Source organism: Melopsittacus undulatus, chromosome 8, assembly GCF_012275295.1.
Source record: "Melopsittacus undulatus isolate bMelUnd1 chromosome 8, bMelUnd1.mat.Z, whole genome shotgun sequence".
Taxonomy (NCBI): Eukaryota; Metazoa; Chordata; class Aves; order Psittaciformes; family Psittaculidae; genus Melopsittacus; species Melopsittacus undulatus.
In genome coordinates, this window is record NC_047534.1 from 44347988 (window position 1) to 44373077 (window position 25090).

At 36.2% G+C, this 25090-nt stretch overlaps 1 protein-coding gene across 10 annotated transcripts in view; it reads right to left on the reverse strand.

Moving 5' to 3' along the window:
• LOC101874197 (sodium channel protein type 2 subunit alpha) overlaps positions 1-21458 on the reverse strand; it is a 61616-nt gene extending 40158 nt beyond the window's left edge. For 3 of the 10 annotated variants that reach the window (XM_034065242.1, XM_034065240.1, XM_031052155.2), the window contains exons 1-12: positions 21192-21458; positions 18136-18254; positions 15537-15626; positions 13681-13809; positions 12917-13008; positions 11687-11959; positions 8157-8220; positions 7452-7593; positions 6455-6661; positions 4746-5036; positions 1201-1548; positions 167-299 (exon numbers count right to left, since the gene is read on the reverse strand). In XM_034065242.1, coding sequence (XP_033921133.1) covers positions 167-299; positions 1201-1548; positions 4746-5036; positions 6455-6661; positions 7452-7593; positions 8157-8220; positions 11687-11959; positions 12917-13008; positions 13681-13809; positions 15537-15626; positions 18136-18254; positions 21192-21458 — 2155 coding nt within the window. Of the gene's footprint in view, positions 1-166; positions 300-1167; positions 1549-4745; positions 5037-6454; positions 6662-7451; positions 7594-8156; positions 8221-11686; positions 11960-12916; positions 13009-13104; positions 13197-13680; positions 13810-15536; positions 15628-18127; positions 18255-21191 lie in introns of all 10 variants that reach the window. The other 7 variants (XM_034065243.1, XM_034065241.1, XM_034065238.1 and 4 more) reach the window with 5 other exon arrangements.
• Between the last annotated feature and the right edge of the window lie 3632 nt (positions 21459-25090).

Sequence of the window (25090 nt, forward strand, 5' to 3'; positions counted from 1 at the left end):
CCTTTGAAATAAAAAAATACTAGTGTACAAATCTCTGCGTACAAATCTTATCTTGCCTGTACCTTTTAGGTTTAAATAGCTGTCATAAAATGCCACAGCTACTTAAGGTATCATATATTTTATAGCACTTTATGGTATTGTCATACAAAAATTCTGTGTTACGTACCTTCCATTGTGTTTGTAAGCATGCTGGCTATACTCATTGCTCTTTGCCTTGCACTAGGATCTGTTAAGTAGTCCATAGGAACATGATAAGAACTAGACCGTCTCTTTCTTACATCAGTTTCTGTAGTAGTGCCCTGAAATTAAAACACTGATAAAATAGCCTGATAAAATAATACTGTAAATTATTATAGAAATACAATATTTTAAAACACTGCTTTTCTGCACCATGCTCCATTTATGTCACAGTTTAGTAGTAACCTAATGTATGCCTAATTTTGTATATCAAATGGTCAACACATCGGACATATTGCTTTTGTGCTTAAAGAATATGTTTTCAAGTATTTTGCTGAAACTGGGCTGAGACATTAAAAAAGATTTTAGACTATAAAAAGTTCCACAATGCTTGTCAATGAGGTCTGCCATAAATATCCTTCTAATTAGGCAGTCTTTTTCTAAACACAGAAAAGTACAGCCCACACAGCTAACAGTAAAAGCACAAAGAGTAAGTGTATTTTCTTAAGATAACTCTTAATTTAGAATAACTTATCGATTTCCTAGCACATGCTTTCAAACAAAAGAAAGAAAATATTTAATAATGTGGTCAGTGTGAAGTTGAATGTTCATTCAATATATTCCATTAAGTATATAGAATTATTTTTTATATTTTTTTTCATTTTGATATCCTGATATACAAATACAAAACCTTCCAGTTAAGTCTTCAGTTAGCATAATGAATCAATGGGTGTAATGTAAAATTTATGCAACGGTTTACTATGCTATTCTGTTAATTCCCAGTAAATCAGCATATATTTTCACACACTTAGGTAAGAAGAGCTAGGCAACTTCAGTTTTTTCTTTAGCTTATAACTGGAATATATGAAAGGATCATTCACAGCTTGGCCAGGATGGGAATCATTTCCAAGTAACTACATTTTTTTTTTAAACAGTAGCTGATAATACAGGCAGAAGACATCATGCCTAAACTATTGCAGACTTCCTTACATTGCTAGCAGTGGCTGCTTTATCAATCATCACCTCTGGCAGAAGCTGTCCAGTAGGTGACGTCAAAGCTGGCGGCCCACCAACTAAAGAAACTACTCCATTGCAATCCACAGTGCTGTGCATCTTCCCATTTGCTGGAAGTGGAGCTACTGTCCTGGATGACCTGCTGGCCTGACTAATGTTACTGTTGCGTCGTTCACCGTGTTTATGAGGAACAAAGAGAGAATCTCTTCTGCTCTCATTGTCTTCAAAAGTGCTGTGCTCATCATCAGCAAAGTCATTTTCTGATCCTACGTCCTTCGCTCGACCTCTGAAGCTGAAAAGACTTGTTCTGCTGTTGCGCCTTGGAGAAAACAGGGAGCCTCGAATGCTCAGCAAAGACTGCAGGCAAATAAAGACAATGATTATCCAATGAAAATCCTTTCAAAAATAATGTTTTCATACAGAGGAAAAAACCACAGTGTTAATATGTCTTAAAGGGTAAGGTTATCTACAAAGAAATGAACTGGCACATCCCCCCCAAATACACTCCCTTTTGGGTAGTAAACAAAGAGCACATAAGTGACAGACAAAGACTAGTTATTTTACTACTTTGGATATATGAAATCAATTGGTTTAATTAGAGTAAAAGAAACTGCTTGACAGAATTGTTTCTCTGCCATTCTGCCTGTTTATTACCAACTGTTCATAAACTGAGGAAGCAAATCTAGACACTGTTTACCTCAGGTTAGCATTAGTCTGTCAGGCTGAGTAAATAAAATTTTAGGCAAAGTTCCCATGACTCAGTCTGCACACAGTGGTAGCTCCCAAACAGTGCCTAATTTTTTCAGATACTAGTCAAGTAGGCCACAATAAGGTTTTATTTCTTTTTTAAAGTTTCAGCTATTCTGATATGAAAAGTTATGCTTGTAATTTTATGATTTTGTATGCAGTCTCACTAATCATCAGTTTACTCACATAAGTAAATGTTCTGCTATGAAAGTATATTTTCAGGATTAGAGTCAAAAAAATGCTCTAAGATTGCAAATAATTATACCTGTTCTTAACTTTAATTCAAGTGATCCTCTTGATTTGATTGATTATCATTAGCACCTGATTTCAACCAAGACCTCTATGAACAGCAGAGATGATACATAACAAAGCAGTGTCCTTGTTTCTCTTCTGCAACTTATCTTTATGGACCTGAACCCCATTGTTCTAGGTACTGCAAAATGCAGAACAAAAAGGCACTGCAAAGAATTTATCATCTAAGTGTAACACAACAGATGGATACAAAAAGAGAGGGAATACAAGGAGGCAAAATTGATGGATATGATAAACAGTGGTCTTAGCTCACCTGAAGTCACTTCCCTGTCAAGCTTTCTGTAGGCAGCATGGTAAAAGAGAGTTTTAAAGAGGGATTTGAGGAAAGCAATGAAGTGTTCTGTGGAAACTCATGGGAGCTTCTTCCAAGCATGAGGGGCAGCGTAACAGAAAGAGCTCAAAGAAACTAGTTTGAAAATTTAACAGGAAGTCATGGATGGGTCAGTCAAAGCTGGGACTTGTTTACTCTGAGTAGACAAGGTGAGTTGGGAGGAATTGTAGGCACAGTATATTTTAATGGTATCAAAAAATATCTTTAGGTAGGTATGTTTTCTAGCAGATTAGGTAAAGCAATGAGATAGGTTAGTGCTCCTTGCAACCACATTCTGGATGAATACAGCAGTAACTGTGACATGAAAAGAGGTCCAGGTTAAAAAATGATTCACAGTTGTGGGTCCAGAGTAGAGTAAAAAAAATAAATTAAAAAAAAAAAAAAGAGGAGGAGAGAAGGGAACAAGCAAAAGGCCTTGTGGAAATCCCTTAGAAAACTGCCAAAGGGAAAAAAGAATCTTCTAAAGCACAACTAAATCAGAGGAATTGATAGGAGATGAAACTATGAATGTTAGGAAGAGTAAGTATTCAAGAGAACGTAACAGTCAGTTCAAGGACACTGAAGGCAAATGAAATGTCAAGGAAAAAGTCAAAGATGAGATATAAACCTGAGTTTTGTCTAGGAAAAGGTTATTAAGAACTGGTGAATGGTATTTCTTATTAGTGGCTAGAATCTAGAGTGAAAAGTTGAGAGTTGGGAAAAGCACTAGAGTTGGGAAAACAGAGGGGAAGTGATTGCTAGACTGTCATAGTAAACAGCTGCAAATGAATTTGGAGATGAAAAGGTAAAAGAGAAGCAAGTTGTATGAGGAATGCTTCTTTTCTTAGAAGATAGATGAGTTGAGCTGCAGCTGAATAAGGCTACAGTTTGAATGATGACGACACAAACAAGGATATACATCTAAAGGATCACATGGATCTTCAACACAGTCAATGGATATAGGTGTGAAAATCTGTATATGAAGCAGAATGAATCATGAACTAAATAAATTCAGCAATGGAATATTACAGATGTTAGACAGCAATGTAAAAAGATGGCAGACCAAGGGTGGGGGGTGGGGGAGGAGATAAGGAGGCAATACTACTTAAAAAAGGAAGAAAGTTAAGAAGTAAGTAGAAGGAGGAGTTAACTTGGCAGAAATAGAAGCTAGAAAACTTTTATTCCCACCACAGTCTGATGTAAGGAGGACAGTGCTTAGGAAGAAAATATTTTAAAAAATAAATTAAGACCTCAGAAGAGGTCTGAGCTTCTTTGAGAATGGGAGTTGGAGAAAGTGATACATGAAGAGAATATGAGTGTTCATGATCTATTTAGGGACAAAACAGGCTTTCTAGAGACTCTAACAGAAAAGGATTAAAAAGGAATGAATGAGTTTAGTAATAGTGACTAAAAAAGAGGGTGAAACCAAGTCAAAGACAAGGGAGAATCAAGGAGGTGGTGATAAAAGGAAGAAGCATATTGAGGCACACAAAGGGTCAGAAAAAGGACAGGATGGATGTGAGATCTGCACGTGAAGTGCTGAAGGGTGAGTTGGAGGTGGGCAAATGAAGAGGAGCTCTGAAAACTATAGAAGGGATGACATAAAATTACCAAATGAAATAAATGTCTGGATGGGAGATGCAGATGGCACTCTGAGTCACTGGTGTTTCAATGTAGGAGAACACATGCAAGGACACATTGCCACACATAGTTCCACCTTTAAGATAACACAATTAACGGTCTCACATCAATTTGTCAAATTTCACATGAACATTTATGCAATTACTACTGCAGTTTTTGCATCTCAATTTTAATACTTTTCTCGTGTAAAATATGAAATTCCATTGTATGTTTGCACAAAATTTCGAATGCACTGATCATGCTGAATACACTGATCTTGATGGGGAGATAGGTCTGTTTTCATGGAGAAACTTGAAATATGAATGGTTTTAATTAATACATGTTGTTTTGATTTTTTTTACACGTAAACTCAGAATAAAACCAAAACCTCTCGAATTATTACAGTTTCATCTTTGTCTGCAAGTATTAACTTGGTCATACTTGACTTAAGATATTAAAGAACCTGTGAAATCTCTTGCAAGAATTGACCAAACTACTTTATAAGGTTTTGTTTATATGATGAGTAGAAAATGGAGGTATTTAAGAGGTAATAATACTATGGTACCTGGTGTGGGGAAGAGAATCTCTTTTCGTATGTCAGTCTATTCCCCTCAATGGAAAATCGGAAACCTTTCCTTTTGATGCTGTCCTCTGATTCAGATTTGTGAAATTCTTCCCCGTCCTTCTCCTCGCCTTCAGATTGCTCTTTTTGCTTTTTTTTCTTTCTTCTATTCCTTCTCTCTTTAGCACTTTTTGAGCTCAGTTTTGATGCCTCTGAAGAACTTTCGGAGAATCCACCTATTCCACCTACTCCACTATAATCTCTTGAGTCAGCTGCTGCAGCTGCTGCTGCTGCCTATACGTACAAGCACATATGCAATTTACAACATTTATACAAACATACACTATTTTAAATTTATTGCCATTCTTAAAAAAATAATTATTTTGAAATAAAAGCAATGATCCCACTTTACTAAACCCAGCATACCATAAGTAGAATTTGTGAAATACCACAGGACCCATAATTTGCCACTGCTCCATAAGCCATGAGTTAGAGCAACCCAAGGGAAAACTGTGTTGTCAGAGAACCAAGGTAACAAACATCTGTTTTAGATTGGAACAATACATTATAATAGATTTTTCATCTGAAATACTATGTAAAAGTAAGGAATCAAGCCTTGAACAGAAAAAATCCCAATTACAGGAAGCTACACTTGCTTAGACCATTTTACTGGATTTTAAACACTCTCTAGTCTATTAAAGGTCTGGTGTAACATTCTTAATCTCAGTTTTGCAAATCACAATCAGCGATTTGAGTTAAACCGCAGGCCATTAGAGACATGTTGCTTTTTGAAGTTTCAGACACTTGTGGAGCACTTGATTAACATTTATTTACAAGCTTTGGTAAAAAAAATCCCAGATACCAACTAACCAACCAAAGAAGAAACTCCTATTGCTGACTAGTTATGTGCTTACATGGAAGACATAGTTCAACTTCTGCTCTATGTGGCCACATGCCAAGCAGACATTATCAATTATATATATCAATTATTATAGATCTCAGAGTCTTCAAAAAATGAAAAGGAATTTCAAAGCAGTATGCAATCACGATGCCTGTACCACAGAAGCGTTTTCTCCAGTTTCTCCATTTTTTTCTAGTTTTCTTTAAAATTGGAACACTGTGGCTTTTTGCTGTGAGAGCTGGGGAAGGAGCAGAAAAAGCCAAATGTTGCTGAAGCAAAATATTTCTCCCTATAATAGTTTTGCTTCTGTTATTTAAATAAGCAGAATTCCTGGGGCTTTTTTCCCCATATCTCCATCTCCATTTCACAGAATCACAGAATGGTTGATTTTGGAAAGGAACTTCTGGAGGTCATCATGTCCAACTCCCCAGCGCAGACAGGGTCACCTAAAGCAGGTTTCCCAGGACCATGTTCCGATGTTTTTTTATTATCTCCAAGGGTGGTGATTCCACAAGCACTCTGAGCAACTTGTTCAAGGGCTCAGTAAAATGTTACTTTCCATCTCCAATTTAATAATCCAATATTTTAGCTTAGTGGTTATAATTTTTTTGCCATAAATTAACAGGTTCACCCAAGCCAGCAGAAACGGAGCAATGGACAACTCTAAAGATTGCTTGCAAAGTGACAGAATTTGTAAGACTGAAGGTAATATATAGTTAGGAGCAGGGGAATAAAAGTATTCTTACATGTGGACATAACACATTTGATCACAACTATGAATGGAAGAAGGAATTCTACTTTACAGGGATACCTGAGCTTCTTCCTGTTGCTTTTTCAGTTGTTCCAGCATTTGCTGAAATTCTGCTTCTTTCTGTTCTGCTTCCTCCATGGTTGCTTGATTCTGTTCTTCGTAGGCCATGGCAACCACAGCCAAGATCAAGTTAATCAGGTAGAAAGAACCCAGGAAAATGACCAAAACAAAAAATATCATGTATGTTTTCCCGGCAGCACGCAGTGTCTGGAGGAAAAGAGACAATGCCCGTTTTTAGCAAACTTTTAAATACTGTTGCATAATACGACAGCACCTGTCTTATGATCTAGAAATACATTATAAGATTGCTTTATGTTAGAACAAGGTTATTTAGTTATTTTTTCCACATATGAATAGTACTATATCCTGGCTGCAAGTGCAAAAATCCAAGTTTTGTGTCTGGTATGGCCAAGGTATATAACATTCTGTAGCTTGGATACCTCAGAACATCTACCAGTGAGAATCTGTATTAGTTGCTGTCGCCACTTTATATTATAGCTTTAAATCTAACAGTAGTGGGGCCACTAACCAACATCTTACCTTCTTGTCTCATCAGTCCCAAACTATAGTGCCACAGAGATAGTGCAGTATACAAAATGTCATGCTGTACACCATCACTGTCCTTTGGGTTAAGGATATGTGTAGTTCAGGGATAAGATTTAACCTTTTCAATGACAACATACTTGTACTAGACTGCAGACCAATTTAGCTAGCATCTATTTAGAGCATGTCTGGGTAAGAAACTTTAACAACTTAAGTTCATTTACTCATTTGTGAAAAGAAACCATAATGCTTAACCACCTTAATGAAATAGCTGCTATTTCTTGGGAACCTAAATCATTAACAAGGGCCCTTTTGTGTTAGACTGCTTACATATATGAAATAAAAGATGATTTCTGTCCTAAAGGCCTCAGGGACACATGAATGAAAATAACTATACAAGTACTATGTAGTAATGGTATTGGTGATGGTGCTGTTTATTTTAATAAGTCCTCACCAGCTGGTAAAGATTCTCCCAAAAGTCCTGAGTCATCAATCGAAACAGTGACAAGAATGCCCAACTGAATGTATCAAAACTTGTGTAGCCATAGTTGGGGTTTCTACCAGCTTTCACACATATATATCCTTCTGGACATTGACTACAAAAGAAGAGGAAATGCTATTTTTAACAACTACTCTAAATTACGATATGCTATATTAAATCACAAAATTGTTCAGGAGTACCATTTGGTAATGAAATTATGAACAAGTAAAATTTTATTCTAAATATCTAAAAGAAAACTATATATCTTATTGCTTTTCAATTTTTAATTCCATTTTCTAATGATATTTCAATGCTTTAATAAATAACTAATAGTAGTCTACCCTTCCCCACAATTTGTCATACCAACACATCCATACTAGGATAGAAGAATGTCAACTAGCATGGCTCATGATAAACAGATGCCAGCAAGCTGGCAGCAACATTCATGCACATAGCATGCATGTGGTTACCTTTACAAAATTAGCCTAAGATGCTGACAAAAGTGTCTCAAAAGTGTAAACTCAAATCACATAGATGACAGTTGTATTCAGTCTACTTTCAACAGCAAAACATCAGTAATTTGCAACTGTGCAGCTGATACTCAAGTTGACCACCTGAGCTATTCTAAGTAGCTGTTTTTTCTTGATGTATAATGAAAAATGACGATGGTTTTCTTACCCTGCATCCGAGCTATTGCCACATAGCAAAGCATCATTTTGGCCTTCCAAGAAGTAGAAATGACCTGTTTTTAAAAAGAAAAAAAAAAAACCCAAACCAAACCAAAACCAAAGAAAAAAAAAAAGGTGATGAGAAAGACATCATTTATACATAATGAAAATTGAGCAATGCTATCGACTTTAACACCTTTAACACTTTAAAGAAGAGCAGAGCTAACAGTTTAACCTTAATATATAATGATTAGGAAAGAGAAAAGCATGGAAAATACTGTTTTGACAGGAAAATGACTTCCTATGGTGCCTTGAAGCTGGCCTTTCTTTAGAAAATAGCAAGGTAGTTGTACAGCTAATTCTCAGTAACCTATCCAAATGACTAAGATACAACGGGCAGAATACCAAATTGTGTATGTCAGCAAATGAGTGAACAAATATCAGGAAAATAAGACAAAAGATGAAGTTGATACCCTGCCTTCCTTCATGCATTTTGATATACGCCATTTAGTTTTATTCATTTATAACTATTAATTACTTGCTATTATATCAAAATATTACTTCAAAAGTACTGACATTTTTTCAGCATGGAAAGATAACACAACATGCACAAGAAATTGCTACCTGAATCTTGATTTGAGCAGCTGAGGAAGAAACCAAGCTTTATTGTGCATTACAAAAATCTACTACACAAAATTCTGTAGCAGAGGAATGTACTTGAAGTGTCTAGGTATATTTTGTTAGAAGGCTAACTATTAAAATGCGGTAAAATATAATTTAAAGGGATGGAAGTCTTAAAAGCCTCTGGCATATTCTTTTCATTATTCTGCTTTGAGGCAGAAAGGGAAAACCAATTTGCCACCAATTCCCAGCTTGGGATTCTTGGGGTAAAATGGGAATCTCTAGTGGAGATTTTTGGGTCAGGTGGCATATTAAGCTAACATTGCCAGAATTAGGTATGTTCTGGCTGTTCCCAGGAAGCAGATGGTTCCTTGAGATTCACTGCCAGCTGGCATAGACTAGCTTAGCTGGCATGAACTGAGGGCTAATGCTAAAGAGACAAGCAGGGAATTGCAACCAGTTCCTATTGACTGCTTCTACTCTGTCACCACCAGTATACCATAGAGACAGCATAAAATCTGCTTATTTTAAAGAGAGAGAGAGATATTATGTGCATAATTTAGGCATCTGCAATACATTCCTGGGTATCAGATAAGAAAACAGTGGATTCTCAGACATTCTGGAGCTCACATAGTCAAACCCTGTGAGAGATCTAAACCCTACTTAAAAAAGCACAAAGATGCAGATAGGCTACAAGCTGGATTTTAAAAATTGTCTGTAGGCCTAATTTATATTCTTATGTGACACAGTTCCTCCTCTGGTAAGCAGAGGATCCAGTTAAGCCATCCAGTCAACTCAGCTCTTAGCCCACTATTTTAGAAAACATTTAAATAATGATTTTTTTAATAGGAAGATAATAGTGATAAAGTAATAAAAATAGCCTATATGTGTTTGTAAAAAATATCCCATATATTCCTGTCTCCTGCCAAATTAATAACAGGACAACAGTCATAGGTACAAGTCGTACACTTTCATAAGCAAATGAAGGACATATGTTCTGGCTGGAATCATCAGAAAATATTTGAAAAAAGATTCTTGGAGGACAGTTGCCAGTGGCTCAATATCAGTTCATAAGAGCATCTTTCTGAAGATCCTCCAGGGCTCTGTGCTATACATGGTTTCCATAACAAGTTTCATTACTAACTCAAGACATGAAATAATAGGAAAAAATGCATCAAGTATTCTGAAGACATCAAACTAGGAGAGAAGATGATTGAAATCTAGAATGACCTTTACAAACTGACAGGCTGGTCCAAAAGCAATTCGATTTATTTCAACAGAGGCAAGAAGAAAATGCTACAGTTGACAAGGCAAAATAAAATATGTAAATACAAAATAGACAGGATCTGGCCACAGCTACTGCTGTGCAAAAAGATGCAGTGACTGTCACAAACCACAAATTGGCTGTGAATCAACAATAAAGTGCTGATATAAGAATTATGCAATTTTGAGATGTTTTAATAGGAATGTTTCATATATGGCACATAAGGTAATTACTTTTAATTTGTACCTTTGCTAGAGGAGTAAAGTATGATTTGAGAACCTAATTAAAAAAACAAACAAGTATAATAGCAAAAACCCTCCCAACATACTCAAAATCCCAGACAAATTGGAAAGATTCCAAAAGAGGAAAAAAAAAGGCAAGAAGATGTAGAGAAAATGCAAAACAAAATAGGATTGCCTGATTTAGAAAAGACCAGAAATAAAGAAGATAATGGTTTTAAAGTATTATAAAGACTAATACAGTCTATGATTATCTTATTTCTAAATCCACAGGAGAAGCAGTAATATATTCAATCTGAAATCAGGAAAATTTAGGTCAGATATTTAGAAAAATCTTTCTATTTGTATGCTGTAGTACCAAAAGCAGCTAAAAGGGAATGGAATCTGTTTTCAGATATTTTTAAGAATGTTATCATCCAAAATTTCCAAGACGACTTTTCTATGATACTACAAATATGCTGAGATGATAAGTATATTAAAAGATTGTAAGGCAATGAGACTTGGATCCAAAAGCATTTATCTGTCAAACTGAGGTTCCCTAACTTTCAGTGGTACAGATATTAGTTACAAGATTTATACAGCCTTTAGAAAAAACTAAGATCATGCCTAATTATGAAGTTAGAACCCTAATTACACTAAAATAAATAGGAAGTACTGAATAAATAGGAGATTCCAGAGCAATAAATGGCAGAATAGCAATCTACTAGATACTTTCAGTATCTATATTTTAAAATAATTTCTTTTAAAACATTAGTGACATGAAGTACCTAAAATGGTGAAAATACTGTATTATGAGGTAACATAGGAGACCAAAATGATTATTTCATGATTTTTCCCAGATAAGAAACAATGTAAAAGATATATAATATGGAATATAGTTCTTATTTTACTAGAGTAAGAAGCATGGGATAAATCACTAGTATTCGCATAAAGGAATGTCTGTGCTGTGGATGGGAGTGTGGTGTGAAGACCAACTTCCAAAAGAAGCAATGCAGCTGCATTTACATGCTATAGCAGGATTCATGAGCTAACTGATGTCCAAATTGGGATTTATGATATTGGATATTATCTTGCATAAATGTACCTATATGATTTCAGATCCCACATCAGGACAGTCACACTATTTCAGGAGGCTTGAAGCTAGCACAGAAATTTCTGCTTTGTGCTGCAATGTGGTTTTACTCTAAAAGTCATATTCAGTAAAAGGTAAAAGATATTTTGGTACCCAGTACAATATTGTAAGTATGTTAAACCATGTTATGACTGTTCTTTTATTTACTATACAAAATAAGCGCTTTTATGTCTCTTGGCCAGATTACACCATTTAAAATGCAATTAAAAGATACTGATGCTTTTGTTTCTGTTAAAAAAAAAATACAGAAAATCAATGCAGCAGGTGATATAATTAACTCTTACTTTTGTCTTCGATGTACTCATCCCAGTTAAATGTTGTCATTGTCATATTAATAAACGTGCCATTTTCACCTATAGAGCTATTAAAGTAGGAAATAACAGTTGTTTCAAAAGTAGAATTGTCTGGAGGCCACTGCAGGCATTTATTCCTCAAGTTGCCCATGAACAGCTGCAGCCCTATTAGTGCAAATACACTCAGACAAAATACAGTCAGGATCATTACGTCCGAGAGCTTCTTCACAGACTGAATTAGGGCGCCCACGATTGTCTTCAAGCCTGCAAAGAGAAAAGATTTTTATTATGGCATTAAACAGATACAAAACACCAAAACAAAACAAAACCCAACCAAACAAACAAAAACCAAACAAACCCCCCCACACATACCAACCCTCCCCCCCAAAAAAAAAGTATATAATGTGGTATTTCCTGACAAGATATAGATTACATGCAAAATGACAACTGAGTTTTTTGTGATACAATAACTTTCATGAAAAGCCTTACTACTTGTGAAGATGAATGAAAAGCTGTAAATTTATGCTTATTTTATAGTGTACAGAAATAAAAAGTAGATAATACCAAACACATGGTTTATGCCAAAATAAGTGATTTTATTATTCATGCTATATCTCAACCCTATGTAGAAAAGCATCATTTGCTTTTGCTGATGCTTCTTGCCCAAACCTTTCTTAAATGAACCTTTAAAATATTCTGCATTAGTAAACCCATTATAAAGACATTATAAGTGCATATTTGAATGATATAATAATAATCTTACAATATAAGGGGGTGATGGTTTGGAGAAGAAAGACATCTTTAAAACAATACCCCATGCATGGCCCATGCTATCCTTTAATTTTTCATACATGACTTAAAACTGAATTAAGTTGCTATATCAAGTGCCTGCAATAAATGATAAAATTTGCATCAATATGAAAGCTTAAAATTAACATTTAAAACATGTACAGGAAAGCTTGATGTCATCAGATGCAAATCACATAGGCTGTTTACTGCAAATATCTCATGCAAAGATTTGTTAAACTCAAAGGCTGATTTTTTTTGAGAGAGAAAAATAACACTAATACAAGCAAGAATCAGTTTAAGTAAAATTACACATCTTGATTCCTGCTTTTTTATTTTCTTAAAAATGTGTAGCAAATAAGGCTTATGCTTTAAAAACATGAGTATAGCCTTTGTAGAACAAAAGTCAGCCTCAGTGTTTAACCTAGCTCTCACCTGGAATGACTGATATTGTTTTCAAAGCTCGGAGAACTCTGAATGTTCTCAACGCTGAGACATTGCCCAGGTCCACAAACTCTGTCACATATCTGTAATAGGGGAGTTCACACACAAACACAATGACAGCACACAAATAACAATTGGAGATATGAGGGGCCTAACACCTTACACCAACTACTTCTTACCTGGAATTACAGAAATAGTTTTCAAAGCTCTCAATACTCTGAAAGTTCGAAGAGCTGAAACATTGCCTAGGTTTACAAATTCTGTTACATACCTGTAGGATTAAATCACAGTTACTCAGAATTGAGGCAGATTTTATCCTATTTGCTTGGGTCTTTGATAAAGACCTCTTCACCGTTCACTGTATTTTGCCTGTGTTATAAATATGCTTCCGACCATAAATTTAAATTAATTTTAATCAAAATTAGCCAAATTGACTTGACGCTTGAAATTTGGTCATCTTATAGCAGGAAGTCAAAAGGATTCCTTTTATTCTGGTATGCAGAAAGGAGACAGGATATGAACAGTTCAGGCTGATGGCATTCACAATCCTAATGGGCTGGCACACTATACTGGCCTCTGCAGCACATGGTTAGAAATACTAAAATGTGTAAAAGAAGTAGAAGAAACATATTGAAACCGCAGGAAGTCCAGGCTCCAAATGTTCTGGCTGACAAAATATGAGGCAATTTTTAGTCACTAATTTCATGCTAGCAGGAACATTTTTTCTATAAAGAAAAAAAAGGTAGAAGACTTACGCAAATGTAATGACAGTGAAATCTAGCCAGTTCCATGGGTCTCGAAGAAATGTAAAATCTTCTAGACAGAAGCCCCTTGCAAGAATTTTAATAAGTGATTCAAAGGTATAAATTCCAGTGAAAGTGTATCTGAGGAAAATATGCAAGACAGAGTTTACAGAAACACAAGCATTACCTTTACACATTTTGCTCTCAAGTTGCTTTATTCTCATTTTCTTCTCTTTAAGTGACACAAGAATTTAATGGAAGTTATAAGCAAATTTAAACATCTGCAAAATTTGTACCATAAGGAAGGAAGAATGAATTGGTTATTGAAAGACTAAATGACAACCCATAGCTTAAGTTTACAGTCTATAATCTATACCAATAAAACAGTTGCAAAATTCCCAATTACATTAGTGCATGTTTATGTCCAATCTGAGTCGATGTTATAACAAAATATACACATGGATTACAGAAATTAGGATTTCAGAAGTTGTTTCCAGACTAAAAATGTATTTCTTCAATGTCATTTTTATGCTGAAGTATTGCTTAGTACCATGAGCTGGGAATACACCAACTGTCATCAGTCCTCACTGACTTGGTTACAGAGCACATGTACCCAGTACTTCACCTTCAGCAAGACAGGCACGGTATTGAAATGAAATAAGTGTTTTCAAATACAAAATCCTGTGCAAGAACAACCAGAAATATTTACAACTGCCAATAAAATTCAGCTCCTCACTTTGACAAAAAACTCTAGTTGAAATGTAAAATTACTTAATTCTGGCATTCTGAATAATTTCAAGTTTCTATCTCTAAATTACGTCATCTTGAAATTGTGCTTCATTTATATTTTTAATGGCAAAGAATCCAGATTAAATTCCTTAAAAAACTTGAACTGGTTTTCAGATTTCAGCCAACCTGAAACCAGTTTTCCAAATTTTTTTTCAGAAAATTTCTGAAAATTTTCTTTCCTGCACAACTTTGCTCAACAGATGAGCAGGACTTCTGTTGCATATCTAAATGGCACAATATGATGATATGAAGAAATATTCAGGCTAGCTATCTTTACTCATGAATATTTACTATATGCTAGACATCCTGAATACATATATGTTCATACTGAACTCAAAATGAGAATGCCTCCACTGACTCCAGCCTCCTAAGATTTCACTTTTGATTACCAAAGATTAAACAGTTACATATCATCCAAAGCAGTTAGGAATGAGGAAGAAGCAGAATCATAATATGCTATTGCAAAAATGAAGCACCATGAAGAACTGTTTCACACTGTGGACTACAGCCTTGGAACTATCTCAAAACATGCACCAAATGTATATCAGAAGCAAGTTGTTGGCATACTTGACCTTTTCCTGTAGGAAGATCAGCCAACTACTTAAACATTTTTCTAATAGCTTATTTTTCATACAAGCTTTCCATTGTCGGATTTTGGTGAAGGAAGGCTGCACTATGGTGAACACAGGCATCCATTAGACAATCCTTTTATGTGCAATGGTTATTGCAGGAGAGATGGAAGGGTGTATTTCTCCACATTTTTGCATGGATATAATACCAAATGCCTCGGAAAATATTTATAATCTATTTTTTGCTTGGTCAGAAGACTAGCTTCCCGTCTTACATTCCCCATCTAGTACTGCAAAAAGAGGATGGACATTGAACAACTTGTAATGAGGCAAGTGGTGTGAAATATATGTATTTAATACTACACATTAGAAAGTAGCATCAGAATAGCTGTTGAAAGGATATTCTAACAAAGTAGCTGCTGCCAGTGGATGCCATCCTAATACAAAATCATTTATAGCAGTTTATTTCAGATTACTGAATATTATTGAAAGAAAATCCATTTAACTTACTCTACATTCTTTGTCCAGTCTGGAGGGTTACTCATGGTCATAAATACACAGTTGGTCAAAATAGTGCACATGATAAGCATGCTGAATAATGTAGGTAAAGAGTTAAGGAATGTAAGCCAGAAAATCTCATTAAAAAGAGTATCAAATAACACTGCTTTGGCAGATTTCCACTATCAGGAGCTATTTATCCCTCCACTGCTCTGGTGACACTCAAAGAAAAGCCCTAAATATGTTAAAGATTTCACAGTCACTGCTTTATAGCTAAAAAGAGAACAATCACATAATAAAAATTAAAAAACCCCTGAAATATATATAAAACCCCCAACCCTTAATTTTAAAACATTAGATGTTTCTTTTATTCTGAATAAAAATGTGAACGTTTGAAGCAGCAGCTTCCAATTCAGTGGAATAACACAAAAAGAATCTGTTTTGGATGAGCTAGACAAATCTGATCTATTGCATGCATACAAACCAGTGAAAAATAAATTTTCTTCACCTTTCTAATTTTATGTTTCACCATAGAATTTAGCATGTATCAACATTTTTGCTTATTATACATATTTTGCAAGCTAGTGATCACATAGTAGGAGAGAGCATAGGGAAATTTTAGGGAGAAAAGTATTGTTTTATATAGCTTTTGTAATATGAATGTTAGTGGAGGGGAAGGCATAGTCTCAAAAAAAACAAAAACAAAAAAACGGCAAAGCATTCTGAAGCTGGTACAAGCCAAAATATTTCCTTGATTTTAACAGAACTGCTCTGGATCTAAAACCTTTCACTCTCAGGACTCATGACACTTTCTAGAAAATGGCAATGAACACCCAAATGAAAACCACACAGATGATGCCCAAAATGTCCACATGATGGCAGCATCATCTAAAACTAAAAGAGGACAATGCTCGATTTTGAGTAGAGCTTTAGCTTCTGTAACTAGGTTCACATGGTGCTCCTAAATAGAAATCCGAGCATAATGGGGTGGGAAGTACTGTGAGGTTTCCCTGTTTGCACGTCTACATCAACTGAAAAAGCTTCAAGCGACAGTAACTACCTCTGCCTTTCGAACTGTCAAACAGTCATGGCTTTACGTTCATCAATTCTTTGGGTTTTCTGGTCAGTAAATATATTTCACATCCATTACTCATAATCTAGCTTCTCACTATGTAATTCATATATGAATAGAGCATAAGAGAATGAAACGTACTTTTAAAAACATAATAGGTAACATCTTATGAGAGTGTTTCACAATCCTGGGCTTTACATTGGCTTTCTAAATCCTCTTGATGAAATGTCCTCTCAGAGCTGCAAATCCTCACTAGTCTTTCATCAGTGGAGAAATAACCTGAATACACTTTCCCACAATTTTAAACGTTTTCTAACATTCTGACTTCAATCAATCTGGCTTGTCATCACCATCTCAGCCCCATGATTTTCCATTATTTCATGTAATAATGTTCTATAACATGCTCATGAGTGTCATATAACTGACAAATAACTGCATGTAGTGGCACCTGTAGCAAGATACAAAATAGCTTATGTAGTGTCATGATTGATTCTGAAGTTATTTTCAAGCTTGCCATAGATAACATCCAACACAATCATTGTAATTATCAGACTTCCATCATACCAAGACTGAAAAAAATCCTTTCATTATTCATTCTACATTATCTTAGGATCACTATGTAATGCTACATACAAAACTACTTTCAGTGTGCTTATGTTAGACTTGTAAAATCATTGTGCAAGCATCTGCATTTGTTCCTCAAGTAAGTAGACTTGCTGAAGTCAATGCCCTGATTGCTCATATCAGCATCTGGGATCAGAGCAGTGGGATGCCTACTACAGTCAGCTATCAAAACATGGAAAAAACCCAAAATAATAGATAAGTCATCATGAACATTTAGCTTCGTAGATACCTACCTGCAATACAGAAATCTCATGACCTACTTGAAGAGTGCAATTAAAACATCTACATGACTACAAGTGCATAATGCAATAATGATCAAGGAAGAAAACATAAGATACATATAGCACGGAGAATGTATAATAAAACAAGAAACCTAAGCTCTTTTATCAACCTATCTTTCTGCAACTGTGATCTGAATCAGAAAATGAAAAAGAATAATGAAACCATATTTTCACTAAATATTCATGCAAGCAGAAACCTGGGATCAAAGATTTGATTTTTAACACAGAGTGTCAGTTAAGAACTGGAAATATTTTGAGCACAATATCTGCAGTTTATGAAAAACATGGGGGAGGGGAAAAATGAAAAAAGATGTGATGATTACAGGAAAAATAGGAGAGGGAAAAAAAAAACCAAAAAAAAAAGACAGGTGGTGGAATTAAAAAAGACACAAGAAAAAAAAATGTATAGGACCATGACTGGTTGTCTGGTTTCTGATATTACTATATTAAGATCCAGGAATGAAAATAAATGTAAAAAGCAAATCAGAAAAAGAACAGAAGACAGAAATAATAGAGAGAAGAGGGACAGAGTGTTATAGATCATATTAATCCTGGGACACATGCCAGAGAATCATTTAAATACTAAGTAACATCTCATTTACTAAGCTTTAGACTAACCACTTGAAAAGGATATGAATGTACCAAAATCTTAATAGCTATTTTTCTAAGAGGATTGAAAGGAGTTAACATGTACAGGGCAGAGGTGGCACTGAATCGGAATATTGCCTTCCCTTTATTCAATACTATAAAGGTCTGGAAAAAGAAACAGAATAAAAAATAGTATTTAAAAGATAACCAAGTTACAAACAAGTTACAATTTCAAACCCAGAATTATTTTAATTTCATCATTAATCATATTTGGTCAAACTCTTCTTCCATTTGCACCTTCCCCAGGATCACAATCCCCTTGTCCAGTTGACACATTGTAGAGTCCAGCCAAATCACTGGAATTGTAGTGAGAGCCATTAAAGCTTCAACATTCCCCAAATCAAATAACCAGCATTAATTATCACATCAAAGTACTAAGACAATAGTACTACAGTGATCTATATTTCAAGAGTGATCTCATGAAAATAAAGAAATTGAGTGTTCAATAACCAGTTTTTTCAAAATAACACTAGTGCACTGAATTTCTGCTGTACTCTAACACATTGCTTCTCTTTTCAGCTATTTGTGAGTTTCACAGCTGCAATTATATTTTTCTTATATCATGCTTTACTTTTACCTAATACAGAATTCAATAGTCCATATATTTTCAATGTCCATAGTTTCAGCAATAAGTCATGAGTACTACCAATGTTTATGGCATTATTTGATTTAGTATTTTTCTTTAGAGCTGGGAAATAAGAAGAATTTAACAATGAGTGAGTTTTAAAATTAGATTTCCATGCATTTGTGGAAATCCTATCTATTTCTGTCATCTCTGTTTTCTACACATGGGTGAAAGTTCATGCTCACTGAAGGTAAGTGGATCTAGCTAGCACTGTGACAGCCCTAAAAAGCCCAAGGGAACATAAGCCATGCAAACCTGGAGCACAGCCAGTAGCCATGATTTGCCTCAGCTGGAACCAGAGGGCAGCATTTGTAAAGATTATTTTCTACTTTCTGAGCAGGTGTGCTAAATACAGCAGCTGAAATCCTGACAACACAATGCCTCCCCCTGACTGAAATAATAAATTTCAGCACTTCAAAACCAAATATATTTGCTTTGCCAGATACTCATTGATTCTCAAGCCAAACTTTATTGTATGCCATATCCTTTACTGTAGAGGAGAAAGGACTGGTCTGTAAGGTATGCTTTGCTACCATTGCTTTTCAACTCTATTACTATTCTTCCAGGAGTTCAAGTAAATATGCCCTCAAATCAGAGTTTTCCATATGTTTTCTGTTGCCTTTAATCTGACAAAACATCTGATGAAGCACCACTTGTGCGATGCTGACTCATCAAGACATATTAAAAAATTAAAATGGAGCTGACCTAAACAGGGGTGTTTAAAGATATAGAAACACCAAGAAAAATAAAAATTATGACTGCAATGAATATACAGTTTGGCTATTTGGATATAGTCTTACATCCCCTACTAGAAACCACTATGTTTTTGGAAAACATCAAGACAAGAGCTGAGCATTCCTCAGGCAGGAACATGCAATTCAGCAGGATTTTACTTCATGTCCACAGTCAATTCCAGAATCGTTTTCCACTTTCCAAAACATGATAATACATGTGCTAACTTTAGAATTCCCAGCACTGAATTTAGATTTTTACTACTGCAGAACTGGGAAAGAAGGAAGGAAAGGGATCAGCACTTTGACCCAAATTCCATTTGCCTTACATCCAGACTTCAACTGGGAAAATCACTTGAGTAAAGGGAGGAAAACACAGTATTTAATTGGAAACCTTGTTTTCAAATTTAACTCGTGATTCTCCATGTCATTAATTGCGTGTTAGAAATTCTGCAATGGACATTTCAGGTATAACTGTTTTTTTTAAAGCTGCCCATTTATCATGGGATGCCTGTATTGTTATTGTTTCAACATAATGGTGATGAGGCACAGCCTTAATTCCTGCAGGATATGTTTAGAATTTTTTTATTATTACTTAGTTCAAGTTTGACTCCTCACAATTCTTGGGGGTTTTCATCTTTTTTCTTTGAAGTATTTTTTCTGCTTTAATGTTCTTTTGGGGTTTTTGGTTTGGTTTGTTGGGTTTGGTTTTGTTTTTTTTTTAATTTGCTAGTTAATTTCCTCGGGAAAGAAAAGAAAGCACAAGAAAAAAATATGAAGACAGATAAATAAATAAATTATCAGTAATTTCTTCTTTACTGGCAGAATAGTGAGGGTGCAATACATATTGATGCCAAAACCTGAGGGACTGGAATTCTGGAGGAAACCCAAGGCCATCTGGTCAAAAGTCTTAAGTTCAGCACTTTTATTCTTGGTCACAGCAATTTTTGCTGTTACTTTAAACAAAAATAAAATATGTGGTTGGGTTGTTTTTAAAAAAAAAATCTAGAAAATAATTTCTAAATTACATAATATTCTGTCAACACTCCAAGAGGAATTCCTGCCTCCTCCCTATTTATGTCCAACTTTTAAACACCTCCTCTTTTATAACAGACATAGAATAATATTAAACTGGATATGAAAAATTTTCACCCACTAAGTCAGATATATGATACCTCTGCAGAGTATAAAATGGAAGAGAATGATCTTCAGCATATCCTGAGAAATGCCTTTATCTGCTTCCCTATCCTTCCCAGCAACAAGAGAAAGCAACCTAGGCTTTCCAAGTGACAGTGGAGAAAGCTAGAGAGGTGTCTAGCTACCTTTGAGGCGGGCTTCATAGTGAAGCTCTGCTCTTTTCAAATCTGTAGTATGGCAATTAATAAAATAATAATTCTAAAGATAACCCCTCTGCTACTTCTTCAGTTCTCTTGCGTGTAAAATACTGAAAGTTACAAGCTTTAGTAAAATGCCAAGTATAATAAAATAAACCTAAATGCATCTCTACCCACAGATCAGGTAGTAACTTCTGTTCTTATAATGGAGATTTCTGCCAATGGAATCAGCTGCTGGGGGAATGTATTATACGTAAAAAATGGGTCCAAAATACTAGAAATACTATATCTGTGACAGGATTCCTTGTATTTTCATATTTTAAAGTCTGGTAGAAATATACAACACACTCACTTTTTTATTGATATAGTATGGGTCCAGGTCTTCCAAGGGCTCAGACACCATTCCTGGAGGTATATCGCCGTAAATAAATGGCAGTGTCTTTCCTGCCTCCAAGTCGCTATTTGGCTTTGGGCCATCTTCATCATCATCATCTTTGCGTTCCTGTTTAGATTTTTTAGCTTTTTCTTCATTGATACGCTGCTCAATAGCTGCAAGTGATTCTCTTGTGAAATAGCGGAAGCTGTCAGGTCCTGGTGGTACCAGCACTGATTGTGCCATCTTTTCATCCTGCACCTCTTAATTACTGTTTAGCCTCTCTCATAAAAAAAGTGCTAAAAATATAAAAAACACAGAAAGAAATCAGAGCAACACAAATAGCTACAATATACCTTCACAGAATTTTCTGTACAACATCTTATTATTCATTAATTGTTATCCAAGAGGAGGCTGCAATGAAAAGGATGTTTTTGTTTAATTCAAGACAAACCATTTTCCTTTGAAAATGGTCTCAGAGTTGTCTTGAAGGTACCAGTTCTTAAAACATTTAGTTTTACTTCGTGCTTGTGATGATAGATTGACAATTGTACAGACTGTATTAAAAAGGTACAGTAACATCTTGCCTTTATCAATGATAATGTATCCGTTCCAGTGAATGAAGTAGATCTTTTCCACCACATTCAGTGTGAGGAATCAACAGTTCTGAAATGTTTCTAGTTTGGTGTTGAGAAGTGAGACTCCAGACAATTCACCTCCTTATAGTCCTTATAGTCCTGAAAGCTGCACCTTGGATTAACCCTTCCTCTAGCTATAAGGGCCAGAAATGACTCCTAGAACCCACTACTGCCATGTAGGGCCAGAGACATCAGTTGAAAGCAATGTGAGATGCTCCCTCTCTTCAGGTACAGATATGCTGTCTTTGCAGAGCTGCCAGATCAGGAAACAAGATTCAGGTATAAGCACTTGCATTGAGATCTCCTGCCTGGCAACACATTGTGCACTGGAAGAACTGCTGAATTAAACAAAAATGCTCTTTAAATCGTTACGTACTGCACTTAGATCTTTTACATCTGAATCTATATACAGTTATATATACATATATGTTTTCCATAATTTCAACAAACAAGAACAGAAAGATCTCTTCTAAAATGTGTCCAGACAGTTTAGTAAAAAAAAAAAGGTGGAAAATATTCCCAATATAAATACTTTGATCTGAAATAATAAATGGGATCTCAGACATAGCCTAAGAATTTTCTTCTTGAGTAAACACATTAAAAATTCAACAAATGCAATAAAAATTAACAACTTCTGAGTAAGAAAATATACCCAGAAACAATTATCAAATTAAAACGATACAATAGTTAGAATATAATCAGCATGATCCTATTTTACTGCCTGCTAAATACACATACTCCAGCACAGCTGCAACAAATGCATATTTCTGAGGCATGCTAAATAAACAGCAACACAATGCTTTCTCATCCTTTCCCACCCTATGCACATAGTCGTTTACACCTACACAGACACCCACATGCATCACAACTCCTGTAGGTCTCCCTATGAACATGCTCTTCCATTGCGGGCAAATACACCTGGTGCATTCCGCCATGGACTGCTGCTGGAAGCTGCACTGACTAGGAGTAGCAAAGGGTTAATTAGCAACCTGAAAGTGGTCCTGCAGTAGAATCCTGTTACATTTTATTGTTAACTAGTGGAGGGGGGGAAGGCATAATCCTGTTTTAATACTGCAGGAAACAATTAAAAATTCATTACCAGTGAAGAATCTTGCACTTATGTGGGTTTGGAATGGCACCAAGGAAGACTGCAGCTAAAATTCCATCATGTCTTTTCTTTTTTTTTTTTTTCCCCTAAATTCGCCTCTACAGACCACACCTAACTTCCTGCTGAAGGATCCTGGTTATTGAAGTCAAAACTGGCATTTCCTGTGAGAACCTACAAAGTGCTGTAACTCTTACTGACACTAGATGGTACTAATATACATCCATAAATTCTTGTCGGTAAAGAATTTTTGCATGCTGAAACACTTACTTAAACTGAGACTCTGGGACTAAAATACACGATTTTATATAACCAGCCAGGTCTCAGGATTCTCAAAGATTCTTTTGAATATATAGCAGCTACTGCTGATGAGACCATAGATGTTAAAACTGTGAAGGTCACACAGAAATAAAGTAGGAGGGATAGCAAAGCAAGAGAATAGAAAAATGGAGGTTGCACAGGCAGTGTACCCCAAAGCAGTTGGTGAGACTGGTTTATCAGCGGTCTGGGTTATTTAAAGTTACATTTTGTATCTGTTTTCTGTAATAAATTTATACAATGTACTTGATGTGTATTCTTCCCAAATTTGGGAAAGCTAGCAACGAGCGGGAAGGATGGTGGTCTGGAGTGTTCACTGCAGTACTCCTGTACAGAAGTCACCCAGGGTAGCAGGGAGCAAGACTAGATGATCAGGAGTGCTGTAAGCCTCTCCTTTGTGGTGAATCAGTAAGACATCACCTTTGGGCACCACTGCACAGAAATGCCATCCTACTTCCTTCCACTCTCCTGCTTTCTCCATATTTTCTATGCTTATTGATTTTCAGACTTTTTCTCCTGCTGCACTAATGAAGCTTTTCAGCCTCTTTCCCCACCATTGGCATTCTGCTCTTCTCTCCTTCTCTCACGCATACCCAATCTCTTTCAAACTTTTCAAGCAAAACATTCCAATCTATCGATTCAGCTGGTCAGGCAGTCCCTCTGCCATCTCCTTTCTTTCAGTTGTGAAGGGTACTAAAGAAGCTGTGGAGAGTAATAAAAAGCAAAAGGTCATTCTAAAGTGAAAAAGGTTGGAGAAGGAAACAGTACAGTAGCTGAAGAAATGCCACTGTGGCTTTGAAAAAAAGACAATGAAGAGAGAGACCAATATTGAGGAATTGGTTCTTTGGTAATAGTGGCAAGAGAATCACAGAATCACAGAATCCCGAGGGTTGGAAGGGACCTTGAAAGATCATCTAGTCCAACCCCCCTGCAAGAGCAGGGTAACCTAGAGTACATCACACAGGAACTTGTCCAGGCGGGGCTTGAATATCTCCAATGTAGGAGATTCCACAACCTCCCTGGGCAACCTGTTCCAGTGCTCTGTCACTCTCACAGTAAAGAAGTTCTTCCTGATGTTAACGTGGAACCTCCTATGCTCCAGTTTACACCCATTGCCCCTTGTCCTACCACTGGATATCACTGAAAAAAGCCTAGCTCCATCATCCTGACACCCACCCTTTACATATTTGTAAACACTGATGAGGTCACCCCTCAGTCTCCTCCAAGCTAAAGAGACCCAGCTCCCTCAGCCTCTCCTCATAAGGGAGGTGTTCCACTCCCTTAATGATCTTTGTGGCTCTGCGTTGGACTCTTTCAAGCAATTCCCTGTCCTTCTTGAACTGAGGGGCCCAGAACTGGATGCAATATTCCAGATGCGGCTTCACCAAGGCAGAGTAGAGGGGGAGGAGAACCTCTCTTGCCCTACTAACCACATCCTTTCTAATGCACCCTAGGATGCCATTTGCCTTCCGGGCCACAAGGGCACATTGCTGGCTCATGGTCATCCTCCTGTCCACCAGAACCCCCAGGTCCCTTTCCCCTTCACTACTTTCCAGCAGGTCAACCCCCAACCTGTACTGGTACATGGGGTTGTTCTTCCCCAGATGCAAGACTCTACACTTGCCCTTGTTGAATTTCATCAAGTTTCTCCCTGCCCAACTCTCCAGCCTGTCCAGGTCTCGCTGAATGGCAACACAGCCTTCTGGTGTGTCAGCCACTCCTCCCAATTTAGTGTCATCAATGAACTTGCTGAGGGTACACTCATCCAGGTCGTTGATGAAAATATTAAACAGCACTGGTCCCAGCACTGACCCCTG